Consider the following 13,338-nt stretch of genomic DNA (forward strand, 5'->3'; position numbering starts at 1 on the left):
TTACCTCAAGCTAAAAGAAGTTTTATTCATGCTCTCTTGAAAAAGAAGCAGGGGATTGCGAACTCAATGAAACGCCATACGGAAGTGGAACATAAGTTCAGCTTCATTATATAATAGCTACTCATCTTTATCATCAGTTCAGCAGTGTCCTGCCAAACAGGTTATTTAATAGAACCAATACTCTTGTCAAATTCAAAGACCTATACTGTTCTCTTGAGCATGCCACATTGTTTTCAGACATCCAGTCCCAGCATACCAAATGCCCCACACTTGTTAACAGAAAAGTCAATTTTATTTATTTTTAAATTCTATTTTAAAAAAAGTACTATTTTCTACACAAAAAGTTATTTTTCTTCTTTTAGTTAGAGGAAATTAAGAACACAGTATCTAAAACATCATCACTCACCTTCATGTGAAATAATATTTGAGGTCCTCTGTATCTTTACACTTCCCTAATATCTAAAATGGCTTAATAGAAAGGAAATAGATTTTACAACACTGATATCAAGTACCTTCATTCTTGCCATTTACAGGATTCCACACAAATTGAAGTTATCAGATTTTTAAAATTTCAGAATTAGGGGTCATCAAATGAAACTAATACCTGGTGAAACAAAGACAGTTGTGGTATTATTTTTTTAAAACTCAGAATATAATTTAAGCTGTCAATCTTCCTACTGCAAGAACCTTTGATGCCTAGAACTTTACAGAGGTTGAAAACACAGTGAGAATTTTCATGGAGGGAAAGAAGAACACACCCATTCAAGAAAAAAAAAAGTTCCTAAATCATACATTTTTGGATGATGAAACAGAGACTTCTCCAGAAGTATCTCCCCACTACATTTTTGCCCTTATATTCATCCATATGCATCCGACATTCAATAACAGGGAAAATACAGGGGGAAATTGTATACCAAAATAGACCGATTCTATTCTGACTGTTTAATATCTCGATTCACAGAGAACATGATTTTCAGTCTTCAGTTTAGTGCTATTACATGGGCACAATGACCCTACTGCAAGCCCCTGAATGGGAAGGACCAAAGAAGGGGAAAAACAAACAAACAAAAAAAAACAATAGAACATCCATACCATTAAATAGCAACAAAATAATCTAACAAAGAGGCTGGTATTATTGGTCCACAGAGTATCTAAAACCCCGGCAATGCAGATTTTGTGCACAGCCTCTAAAGTCTGATACTGAATTTTTTTCCCCTAATTTGAAAAATGAATCATGATTCAATCAGACCACTTTTAAACAATAGTGAAAGCTTTCCCTAAATCTCATTGAAGTGACAGCCCCCAAACTTTGTACAAGAATTTGTGGAATTCAGATGTATCCCAGCAACATACCCTAAGTCTGAAACTGATGACACTACTGTCTCAGTTGACAAAACAAACACTACACCAAATTGCCTCCAGCATGCCATTTGCTTAGCGCTTGGTTCCCCACGCAAACAAAGACCTTAAGTCAGAAAATGCATGAAATCATTGCATTTCTGGTCAACTGAAACACTCTTCTTTCTTGCTCAGCAACAACCAGAATTTTGTTATAACATTCTGAAAGAAACTGTTTGTCGCTAGTTCTGGGATGTTAAAGAAAGCAAAACCAAAAAACACTCAAATGTTTCATTGGTGAAACCGCATTCACAAGAATGGGTGCAAAAGTTACATCAATTAAATTGGTATGATAGCCGGTATATTAAACAGTGCTCAAAAATACGGACTGACTCATATGAGTTCATTATTGAGAAAGTGGAGTTCTTAAATCTAAGCAAAGAGATCAGAACCCCTAAAGCAAGGGAATTTTTATATGACTAAACATATACTTAGCTCATAATAAAGCAATCACTGTAGAAGTGTTTCTCACATGTCAGTGATATTAAAAAGCTATGGCCACAAGGCTCCATGCTGCTTGAAAGTAATTTGAGCTTCATTTTGCTTTAAAATAGGTCAACAGATATTAATAGTAAAGTCCAGCTTGAAAAATGCAATCCTTTGCTGGAAATCTCTCCAAAACCGGTGACATACATAAGCATTCAAATCTCTCTTCTCTACCCCACTGTAATCTAACTTTTACAGATACGAATATTTACCTGTCATTTGTAACTTACAACGCAAGATACCTTCATCCTATTTGTGAGTATCTCAAGTTTTTGTTGTCAGATAGTTCCATACTATTAAACAGTTTTTGGGGGGGTATTTCCTAAACTTGTCAGAAAAATTGGTATTAAAAACACACAAGTATTACACTCAAACCCTTTTCATCCAAATCTCCATCTAGCACTTCAAAGTCATCTCACCTACGTCTGCTCAGACATAAAGAAGAAAGCTCTTCATCTTGTTCCTTTCTGAAATCTGCCATTTTGACCTTTCCAAACAGGATCACATGTTCCAGAAGTCAGCACGGTTCAAGGTCACAAGAACTGAAGAAAAGGGGAGGGAAGCATATAAGAATGCACTCAAAAAGCTATCAGGAAGAAACAGCCAAAGCTGTCATAAATGGCAGGATCAGTTCGTAAGTAGAAAAAGTAAACAAGTAGTTCAGAAAATAGCAAAAAATATTGGACTAGTGAGACTGATCAGAAGTTTTGAAGAAATATACGGGTCTTGATAAAAAACAAACAAACAAACAAACCGTAAGTTGGCAGAGGACGTGAGATATCCCTCACTGACAAAGCACAGATCTCTCAGTGACAAAGAATAGAAAATTGCTCAGACCAGTTATCAACTCTGAGTCCCTAAAGGGAAAAGTAAGACTGAACATTAGGAAATATGTTTGAGCAGTATATCTTACACTAATTTCTCAAAATAAAAACAAGAAAACATTGAACAAAGCTCTGAAGAACAGACTATAGGACTATACTACAATACCACAACCTTCAAGCGCTAGGAGCGATTCAAATCTAGTCCACAGCTGTTTAGGTTCCATAAAACAAGATCACAGACTGGTCAATCTGAATCTACCAGGTGGTTCATAAATATCTTCCCTGCTGAACATCTCATTTAATTTAAACAGCACTCCGCAATTATATTAATCTACTGTACTATAATCGAATGACTTAGATAATTCAGAGCATAAACTACCTAAATCAGTGTAAAGACTTAAGTAAACATAAACTAACATACTGGTCTGCTCAGATGTAAAGACAACAATCGCCTATTGAGAACTAATGTTTCCAGACACTCAGCTTTCACAGTCACCAACTTCAGGAGACAGGAAGTTACCTACTGCCATCACAAGATGGGGAAAACTCTCTCTCCTTCTTCTCTGATCCTGCAGTTTATAATGAAAAGTTACATCACAAAAACGCGTATGATTTAATACCAAATAAAACACTGTCTTCTATTATTTTCTCATTTGAGGAGTACAGAACTATTTTAAAACAGAGCCAACTAAGAGGCAAAATCTCCACAAAACTCAGGTACAGCGTTCCAGATTCCTTAACTACACAACAGCAAGTTAAAGTGGTTTCAACACTGAAATGAAACCACAGTAACATTATAAAGAGTTCATGTCTCTATTCAGACAAACACTTTAAGGCAGCATTGTTGGGGTTGCTCCCTTTCATTGTTTCCAGACACTTATTTCCCATCCTTGACCAGCAGTTATGCATAGCTGCATGGCAAAACAATTTAAAGGTTAAAAAAAAACCAAAACAAAACACTTTTCAATCTGTCGTTGGTTAAGCTTCAGACAGAACCATTCCTTATTCTAGCTCACTTCAAAAAATCTTGTCCCAGATTAAAAAGAAAGGGGAAGGGGGGGGAGAGGGGGATACAAAAGGATACATGAAAAATACGTTAGACTTCTCTCAATTTTGACTTTGCTTCATGACAATGCCCACTGAAGAGCACCTTATGTGAAAATAAAAAGCATTCAACTTAAAATTACTCAAGATAAATTTGCTATATTAATGTCTAGCTTAAAGCTGCTCTGTACACCTCCACAAAGAAAATCCTCCTCTGAGAATGAAAGGAGAAAATAAACAAATAAACAAACAAACAAAACAGTAAGGACACCTAAAAGGGAAGTATAGACTACCACAGACCCGTTTCCTTTCAAGGACACTACTATTGTTGCTTCAGAGAAAAAAAAAAAAAGGTGTTACAGAAATCCATAAGCATTGCCAAGGTCAGAACGCTCCAAGTTTTCAATGTTGCTCAGAGTTTCTACCATAAAACAGCAAGTGGGTGTTAGGAGCATGAATTACTTTTTATTCCTTTTGCCTGCAGCAGTGCTGCAACCGTGAAAAAGGAAATGGTACCTTACACACGTGACAATAACTTGCACTGCTGCTCTGAAGATAGGCTGTTCAACATCCATTCAGAATCAGCGCTTCCTGAGAACACTGAGGACTGTACACAGCCTCCTTGACATTATTCAAAGTATACACACCTACGAACTACTAACCTAAATTCACTTACCATTGGAAGGACTGGGAGACTTAGCAGCTACCCTCTCCTGTGGCTGCATCTTCTCGTCTTGCTCCAGATTCCTTGTCATAGCAGTATCCTCTGTACTCTTCGGTATACAATTCTCCTGCTGAGCCACAAGCATGTCAACCCCTTTCTCCTGCAGTGGTGTTTGATTCTCCATTTTCATTGCCTGGTCTAATTCTGAACCATCTGGGTGGCTTTTCACACACAATGCCACTTCTGATGAAACGTCAGTCTTTAATTTAGGGAACAAATTGTTGTGCTGTTCCATTAACTCCCCTACAGAAGGCTTAGATAAAACTTTACTGAGCTTTGGCATGTTTTCTGAAGCAGCTTTAGAGGACAGTTTATCCATGTTCTTTGCCTCTCCAATGCCAAAAGTACAACTTTGTAAAGTTTCTTTTACACAGCATTCTGGTCCAACCTTTCCTAATTCTTCAGTCTGATCAGACAATTTTTTGCTATTTTTACAAGAGCCACCAGCAAAATCCACTTCCATGTCTTCATGACTCTGTACTTCCCTTTCAAGAATAAACCTCTGAGAAAGGGTTATGTTAACAAGAGACTCATCTTCGTTTATTTGCTTCTCTTCTACTTGCAGCTCTTCTTGTTCTTCACATTGAGTCTCAGGAACTGCCTCAGGTTCAGAAGTCTCTTCCAATGGATAACCCTCAGACTGTGCTTCTCTGCCCTGAGTACAGGACAAAATCTCAGGCTGACCAGACTGATCTTCAGCAGCTTGACTTCCAGAAATACACCCATGATCCTGATGAGCTGTGGGGGCTAATGACTCATTTCCTGCTTCACCTGCACTAACTAACTGCATTACAGGCTTTCCTGCAGTCTTTATACCCTCTTTTTTTGCTTTTTCACAGTTCTCAGAGAGGGCTTGATGGCCTGCATCCAGTCTCAGTTTTGTGTTGTCATTCTCCACAGAACAAAGGCTCAAGTCTGAGGCCTTGCATTCAGGAACCTTCTGTACCTGTGAGGTTTCACTATCTTGGCTAGTTTTCAGAGAGCCTGAACTGACTTCCGCTTTTGTAGACTGGCTACATTCACTTACAGAAAGGATCAGATTACAGGACTCAGAAGCCTGTGGCACAGAGTCCCCTGTAGGCACCTTTGACAAAACATCTGTGGTTCCAGAGAGGTCTCCTGGTAAGCACGAACAGGTTAAAGCAGCAGTTTTTTCTTCTCCTTCATGTCTCTTCTCTGGGCTCTGAGTTGGAACAAAAATATCCTAAAATAAAAAAAGTGGCATACTGAACATCAGGTTATCCCAAATTGGGCTGTTTATTATTTCTAGAAGATGATGCTAGATTACAGAGCAGAGCAAGCTCAGCACAAACCTATGGATTAAAACAAAGTTTTGTTGTTTTTTTTTTTTTATCCATTTAAATGAGTGCTAACTGCCACACTTGCTACAAGAAATTATCATCATTCATTACTTTTCAGTACCTCTGCCAGTCAGACATGATCCTTGGCTCACCTTTCCTACTACCAAATCATGAAGTACAGGGCAAGTATGGCAAATCAGTAGCTATTCTCAAACAAACAAGGGTTCTGGAAAGATTCTCTATAATACTTATATTAGCATGAAGACCACTTTCAGTAAGGAAAAACTCTGCCTCAACTACTGAAGTCTCTAGTTCAACCTGTATTTTCTGCCTTAATTTAATTAAATTTGCTATATTGAGCTATAAAGCCACCAAGTGTCTGTTAAATCCCTTTGAACAATATTAACTTCCAGAATCAAAAAGCAAACAACAGATGGTAAAAATAAGCAACTTAAAAGAAATTTGCACTACGCGAGTTCAAGCCTTGTTCAAGCCTTCTCCATGACAAATAACGATAAGTCTATCTTTGTAGAAGTCTAGTTTCTGACACAGTTTGAGATGCAGAATGTCTGGTTCAGCATGAGAAAGAAGAAGAAAGAAAAAAAGCACAAGGAAAGTTTTTAGTGTAAAATAGAAGACAACAAATCTACATTCAGTAACTCACTATGCCCTCTTAAGCTGTTTTGTATTTTCTCTGCAGGATAAACTGCCACACATATAGAGAAATATCATCAACATATAACTGTGACTGGTAGGAACAGAGAAGCTCATGACAATCAGTTTAGTAGGGAAGGCCCACACAGAATCACAGAGGTTGGCTCAAAAATGCATTTTCTGCAATACCCCCACGGAAAAGTCAGAAAAGATATTTACATGAACCCTCACATGAGAGAACTCTGGTTGTGATGGTATAGGTAAAGATCCAGGAAAGAAGGCTGGGGCACTCTGGGACACTGGAGTTGAAGCCTGTGGAAGGACAGAAGGTCCTGGTGGGATACATGGGATAGCTATCTCCACTAGCGCCTCTTCCCTCTGCTGCTCCTGCATCAGCGCCTCTCCCCTCTGCTCCTCCTGTATCAGCTCTCTTGCTTGTGATGGGATAGAGATATCCATCTGTTCATCTGGATTGAAAGAGCAGAAAATAAATTACTAGCAGATCCCTATGTTGTACCTACTTTCCAACATTCCATAAGAGACTTTTATCTGCAGTGGTTTATGCAACTCTATCGTACTTTAACAGGTGAACCTGAAATCTCGGGGGGGGGGGGGGGGGGGGGGGGGGGAGTGGGGCGGTTAAAAATAATAAATAAGTAAAAATAACAAAATTATCTGTATCTTTAAATGAACAGGGTGAAGGGTTGGGGAGAGTTCATGTAACTATTTTGCTACCAAAGGTCTAGAATTTCTACAATTAGAAAAAGGTATCTAAAATTTATACAAATTATTCTCTGAGGACAGGTTTTTGTTTTTTTCTTTTGCTATTTCTATTACAATGCAACCAAATTCATACCCCACTAACTAAACATCTACTCTAAAGGTACTTCAGATTTTGTGCAGCGAATGAGATGGCAATCTCGCAGAAAGGAATGGTGATTTATACTAGAAGTCTATGGATATGTTAACCCTGACAGCGAAGGGGTACTTAGATAAGATGTGCAAGAACCAAGGTATCATACAGAACAAGCTGTCTTTTGGTATGACCTTCCAGAATACACACATGTAACACATAAAAGCTTTTTAAAATATTGTATTAGCCATTTCATTTAAGGTAAGGTGACTTTTATGATCCAGTTCTCTTTCCTACTGCCCTAACAGCATATATTTAAGACATACCTACCTGTAGCAAAAGAATGGCTTGCCCCTAAGAAAGGAGGACAATGGCAAGAAGCACTCTTTTCCATATGAAGTTTTCCTCACCTTTCACGTGAAGGAAATTTTATCATGATAGCTATGCAGAAAATACCGACAGCATATTGGAATCTGAATCACAAATACAGATCTCCCTGCATGTACCTCTTTCAGCATTCTCAATCCCACTTTACACTTTAAGTGTAATTTAAACAAGTTTTGAAAAGGCTAAAGGCTCAGACTAAACCACAGAGTACAGAAACAACCACAGGTGAGTATGCGGAAGACTTTACCTTTTGCTTGCTCCTGTTCAGTAGGACTGCTAGGGACGAGAGCATTGGATCCAAAGGCAACAGGAGATGGAACAACTAGGCCTGAAGAGCCACTGCAGAAAAATAAAAGGTAACATGGAAAAAGAACATATATCACTAGAAAATTGATTAACTTCTCCTCAATTGTAGATCCGGCTTGTCACATTAGGAGTCTTCTCACAAGAGCGTGTCAGGTGTTCTCTAGCAAAGTCTTGTGCCTTTTTTTTTTTTTTAATTGTTTGAAAACAGAAGTGCTGAGGTATTAACAGGCCAACTCCTGTCCTTACCCTTGCCATCAGAGTGGATCCAAAGAGTGTTTATCAATATGGTGATAGGTGCTTTATATATGTAAATATATAAAGACCTGAGAAATGGTCGTTGACCACACAAGCATCGTTAGTTGATATCCCTGTTGACTGGAAGCTGGCAAATCCTGTCCCAGTTTTAAGAAGGGTGGTCCATTTAAGAAGGGCAAGAAAGAAGACCCTGGTAATCACAGGTCTGTTAGTCTCACTTCAGGGCCTGGTAAACATATGGAAAAAATATTCTGGGAGTTATTGAAAAACAACACGAAGGACAATGCAGCTACTGGTCACAGCCAACATGGATTCACAAGGGCAAAGTCCTGCTTAATTAATTTAATTTCCTTTTATGACAACATTACCCACCTCATTGGCCAAGGGAAGGCACTTGATGTAATCCTTTTGGATTTCAGCAAAGCTTACGATATTGTTTCTCACAGTATCCTTCTGGACAAAAAAGTCAAGCACACAGCTAGATAAATGCATAATACGATGGGTGAAAAAATCGGCTGACTGGTCAAGTTCAAATGGTTATAGTAAATGGAGTTAAATCAGGCTGGTAGCCAGTCACTAGTGGGATTCTCCAGGGCTTTATTTTGGGGCCAGTTTTCTTTAATATTTTTATAAATGATCTGGATGCAAGACTCAAAGGTATACTAAGTACATTTGCAGATGATATTAAATTGGGAGGAGCTATTGACTCCCTTGAGGGCAGAGAGGCCTTGCAGAGATCTTGACAAATTAGAGGCCTAGACAATCACTAACCACATGAAGTTCAACAAGAGCAAGTGCTGGATTCTGCACCTGGGACGGGCCAACCCTGTATATACATACTGACTGGAAGACAAGAGGCTGGAGAGCAGCCTCAGGGAAAGAGATCTGGGGGTTTTGGTTGATGGTAAGTTGAGTATGAGTCAATGGCGTGTCCTGGCAGCCAAAAAGGCCAACAAGCCCAGCATTGCTAGCTGGTCGAGGGAACTGACTGTCTCGCTCTGCTCTGGTGCAGCCTCAAGTACTGTGTGCAAGGTTGGGTGCCACAACATAAGGAGGTCATAAAACTATTAGACAGTGCCCAAAGGAGGGCAACAAAAATGGTGGTGGGTCTTGAGGGGAAGACATGAGGAGCAGCTGAGATCACTTGGTTTGCTCAGCTTAGAGAAGAAGATACTGAGGGGCAACCTCATTGCAGCCTACAACTTCCTCACAAAGGGATACAGAAGGGCAGGCAGGTGCTAGTCTGTTCTCTGAAGCTGCACCAGGAGAGGTTCAGGTTGGATATCAGGAAAAGGCTACTTAGAAAGAGAGGAACCTCACCACTAAGAGGTTGGTCAGGCACTGGAACAGGCTCCACAGGGAGGTGGTCACAGCACCGAGCCTGCCAGAGTTCAAGAGGCATTTGGACAACAATCTCAGACATAGGACCATCCAAAAATCAAACCCCAAGTGGAACCAGAAGTTGGACTCAATGATCTTTGTGGGTCCCTTTCAACTCAGGATATTCTATGATTCTATGCTATAATTGAGGAAGACAAAGCATTTATTTGAGCTCTGGCTAGGAAATGATGATTAGAAAGTCACCTAACAACACACACTTAATGGGAAATTGAGGAGACTAGACTCTGTCACTGCCTGCAACAGCATTAGCTAACGTATCAGCCATGGCCTGGTCATCTAACACGTTTATTTTGAGAGCACCTCCTTGCTCTCCACATTGTACAGTATGAAAGAGATAATTACAGATAATTGCTACAGTGTATTCAGTCAACTTAGAGATCAATAGTGCAGTAGCTGAGAAAGTACAAGTGTCAAGGGCATGGTTTTAAGATAGGAAAGACAAACACACACTGATAATGTTTGTGACAGGGAAATTGGAAAGTGAGGATCCACCGGGGGGGCGGGGGGAGTAGAGAGAAAGGAAGAATCTTCAGGCTTCATTGTTGGTGGGCTGGGGGGGGGGGGGGGGGGGGAAGTGTGGGAACGCCACACTCAACATGAAGCAGAGAATTCTGGCCAGTGTCCTCAGAAGAAGAGTCAGCAATTTAGGTTCAAAGGTCAAAGAGACCTTGCCAGAACACAAGCTGAACTGCTTTCTGCTTTGACAACTTCCACCTAAGACCATGCACATGCAAGAAGAGGAAGTAGACAACAGAGAAAGAGCCAGCACCAACTGTGAGACAGCAGAGCAGGGCAAAAAGTCATAGGCAGGAGAAAGTACGTAATATCCAGTATCATTAGAAAAAGAAAAAAGAAAAGTCATCGCAACAGGGTAAGTCAAAGAAAGAATTACCAACAGATAGCTGGTGCTGGAATAGAGTTGATAACCCCAGTAAGAATCTTGTTGAGGCGAAACAGTTAAGCAAAGAGCTCTTTTCAAGCGTTAGAGCTTCTTTTCAAGCTAGAAGCCGCAACTTCATTCCCTATTCAGCTGTACATATCCCTTTATTCAGTGAACATGATCAAGGACACCCCAGTAGCAAGATGTGAACTCTCTCCTAGACTACACACTCTCCTAAGTACTTCCACACAATTTCCTTATGCCACACACACATTCAAAATCGAAAGAAAAGATCTCCGAGTTCTAACAACAAAAATGCACTATCATTCACTAGACCAGAACTACGGTGACCTTTAAATAACACAGAGCTCATTCCTTTTGCACATAATGCCCTCTCAAATTCATCTTCTCTGTAAGATCTGCTTATTAACAATAAAATTTTCTATACTATAACTGACACTATAATTTTTAACTATAAAACTACACATTATAATCTGTAATACCTGTTCAAATCAGGCGAACGGAAACTTGAGAACTCTAACTATGTGCCAGCTCCAAATTGCAAGGTACAAACAGGTGACATGGAGCCCAAACTAACTTAACTTGCTTTTGTTGTACAAATTAAGGTAAACAGCATCAGCAGTCTTTGAATAAAAGAAAGAATGGTGGAAATGGTACAGAAGCTATTGCAACATAGTTTTGGTTTTTTTGGGGGGCTTTTTTTGCTTACGTGGAATGACTCTGCTGTACAAGAGATCCCTGTCCAGAGAGCTGCAGGAGGTGCAGACTGCGGGCAGGGGTGCATGCCAGAGAACTTCCCTCTTCCACCCTGGTTACGGGACAGCCATTCCCTGCAGCAATTTTGAACAAAAGGAAGTAAGATTAGAAATCTGGCCATTAAACAAGTTGATCAGAAAATTTTGAGGAATGATGTACACCTTACTGTAAAGTCACAGCCTATCCTTGTCTACCTTTTTCACACAAAGGTGGAGGACAGCATGCGGAAGTTCAGCATGTGAAATGTGAACACCATACAGTTCAGATGATAAAGGTAGTTTATAACTACAGAATAGACTTTTTTCAGACCAGAATATACATATCTTATTACTTGGTAATTATAAAAGAAAAATCCCCAATGGCTCCAAAATTACCCCCACTGCTTCAAAGACATCACACTGACCACAGATTCAATTTCAGTAAGCAGTTACTGAACCTTCTGGGTACAGGGAGCTCACACACGAAAACACACTAGTATAATCACAGTTGTACGCAAATTAAAGCTAAACAAAAACCATTAAGTGAGACTTAATTTAGCACGTGCTTTGTAGGCTGTGACAAACTTCCCTGTCAAAACTATTTTCTAGACCTATAACAATCAGGATTGTTAAGAACCCTACTGCTTCTTCACTAACCTTTTAATTATGGATCCCAAAACCAGACCTAGACATCCTCCTACCATGACATACAGTGATGACCTCTCTCATGATGCTATTTCATAATCTCTTCTCTTTCAGGAAAGGAACACTAACCTAGGTGGCAAGTAAGATTGACTGAAATCACGGTAACATTTTGGTTGCAGGGTGCTGTCCTATCCCAAACAGGAACACCAATGATGCTCAATGATGCTCAGGAGTAAGGTGGAAACTACAAGAAGGATATTGAGTTGCTAGAGCATGTGCAGGGAACAGCAACAAAGCTGGTGAAGGGACTAGAGAAAACAATGCTTATGAGGAGCAACTGAAGGAACTAGTGTTGTTTAGTCTGGAGAAAAGGAGGCTGAGCAGAGACCACATCACCCTCTACAACTAACTGAAAGGGGACTGTAGTGAAGTGTGCGTCAGTCTCTTCTATCAGGGAACAAGTGATCAGACATGAGGAAATGGCCTCAGGTCGCACCGGGGAGGTTTAGATTGGGTATTAGGAAGAATTTCTTCATAAAGAGCGGTCAAGCTTTGGAATGGGCTGCCCAGGGAAGCGGTGGAGTTCCCGTCCCTGGAGGTACTTAAGAGACATGTGGACATGACACTAAGGGACATGGTCTAGTGATGGGACTCAACAGGTCAGGTTGATGATCGGACTTGATGACCCTGAAGGTCTTTTCTATGTTTTGCCCAAGTTACCCAACACAAGAAAGCCTACAAAATTTGCCTACAGTATTTATCCACACTTTAGATTGTGTGCCACTACAAGGCATGAGCATCATTATTACCAGTTTCAGAAGATCTTTTTATTATTATTACTTTTGTTCTTCAAGGGAGACAAGAAACGAAAGGAAACATATTTAACAACCAACTGTCACTGTTCTATCAAGAAGTGACATTTAGACACTGCTCCATAGTCCAGTGAAAGAAGTTGTGGCCTTTCATTTCCAAAGTGCTCGCAATTTTATTTGAAATTATGTGAAAAGTACTCACAGCACTCCATACCCTAAACACTAAACAACTAAAAATATCAAGCAGGAATTATTATGATGACCTCTGGGATGGACATTCTTGCTCTATTTGTCTATTGTTACCTGTTACATTATTCTCAGGAAACATCTCTTCCTGAGTTGACAAGATATCCAACTCCTCATGACAAATACCAACGGATTTCTCAGTATTAAGTGGATCAGAGACAGGCATTTTTTTCGTGGTATCCTCTTCTGCTTCCTGCAGAGTTCTGGGAAAGCAAGACACAGTCACTGACCCGAGAAACTCAACTTATCAACTGCAAAACTGTAAAGTAAATTTACTGGAATAGACGAAAGCTATGCACTTCTATATACCACAGTCAGAAAATGTGAAAAAATTCAGAAGTCAAAAAACACACACAAACCAACTTCT

The 13,338-nt window shown here is 39.8% G+C and overlaps 1 protein-coding gene across 4 annotated transcripts in view; it reads right to left on the minus strand.

The window, feature by feature from the left end:
* The window catches only part of TP53BP1 (tumor protein p53 binding protein 1), a 49,116-nt gene that overhangs the window by 24,823 nt on the left and 10,955 nt on the right, over positions 1-13,338 (minus strand). For 2 of the 4 annotated variants that reach the window (XM_083850192.1, XM_083850190.1), the window contains 5 exons: positions 13,029-13,174; positions 11,244-11,364; positions 7,919-8,010; positions 6,663-6,898; positions 4,429-5,680 (listed from right to left, as the gene is read on the minus strand). In XM_083850192.1, the coding sequence (XP_083706318.1) occupies positions 4,429-5,680; positions 6,663-6,898; positions 7,919-8,010; positions 11,244-11,364; positions 13,029-13,174 (1,847 nt within the window). Of the gene's footprint in view, positions 1-4,428; positions 5,681-6,650; positions 6,899-7,918; positions 8,011-11,243; positions 11,365-13,028; positions 13,175-13,338 lie in introns of all 4 variants that reach the window. The other 2 variants (XM_083850191.1, XM_083850189.1) reach the window with 1 other exon arrangement.

Source organism: Anser anser (assembly GCF_964211835.1).
Source record: "Anser anser genome assembly, chromosome: 10".
NCBI lineage: Eukaryota > Metazoa > Chordata > Aves > Anseriformes > Anatidae > Anser > Anser anser.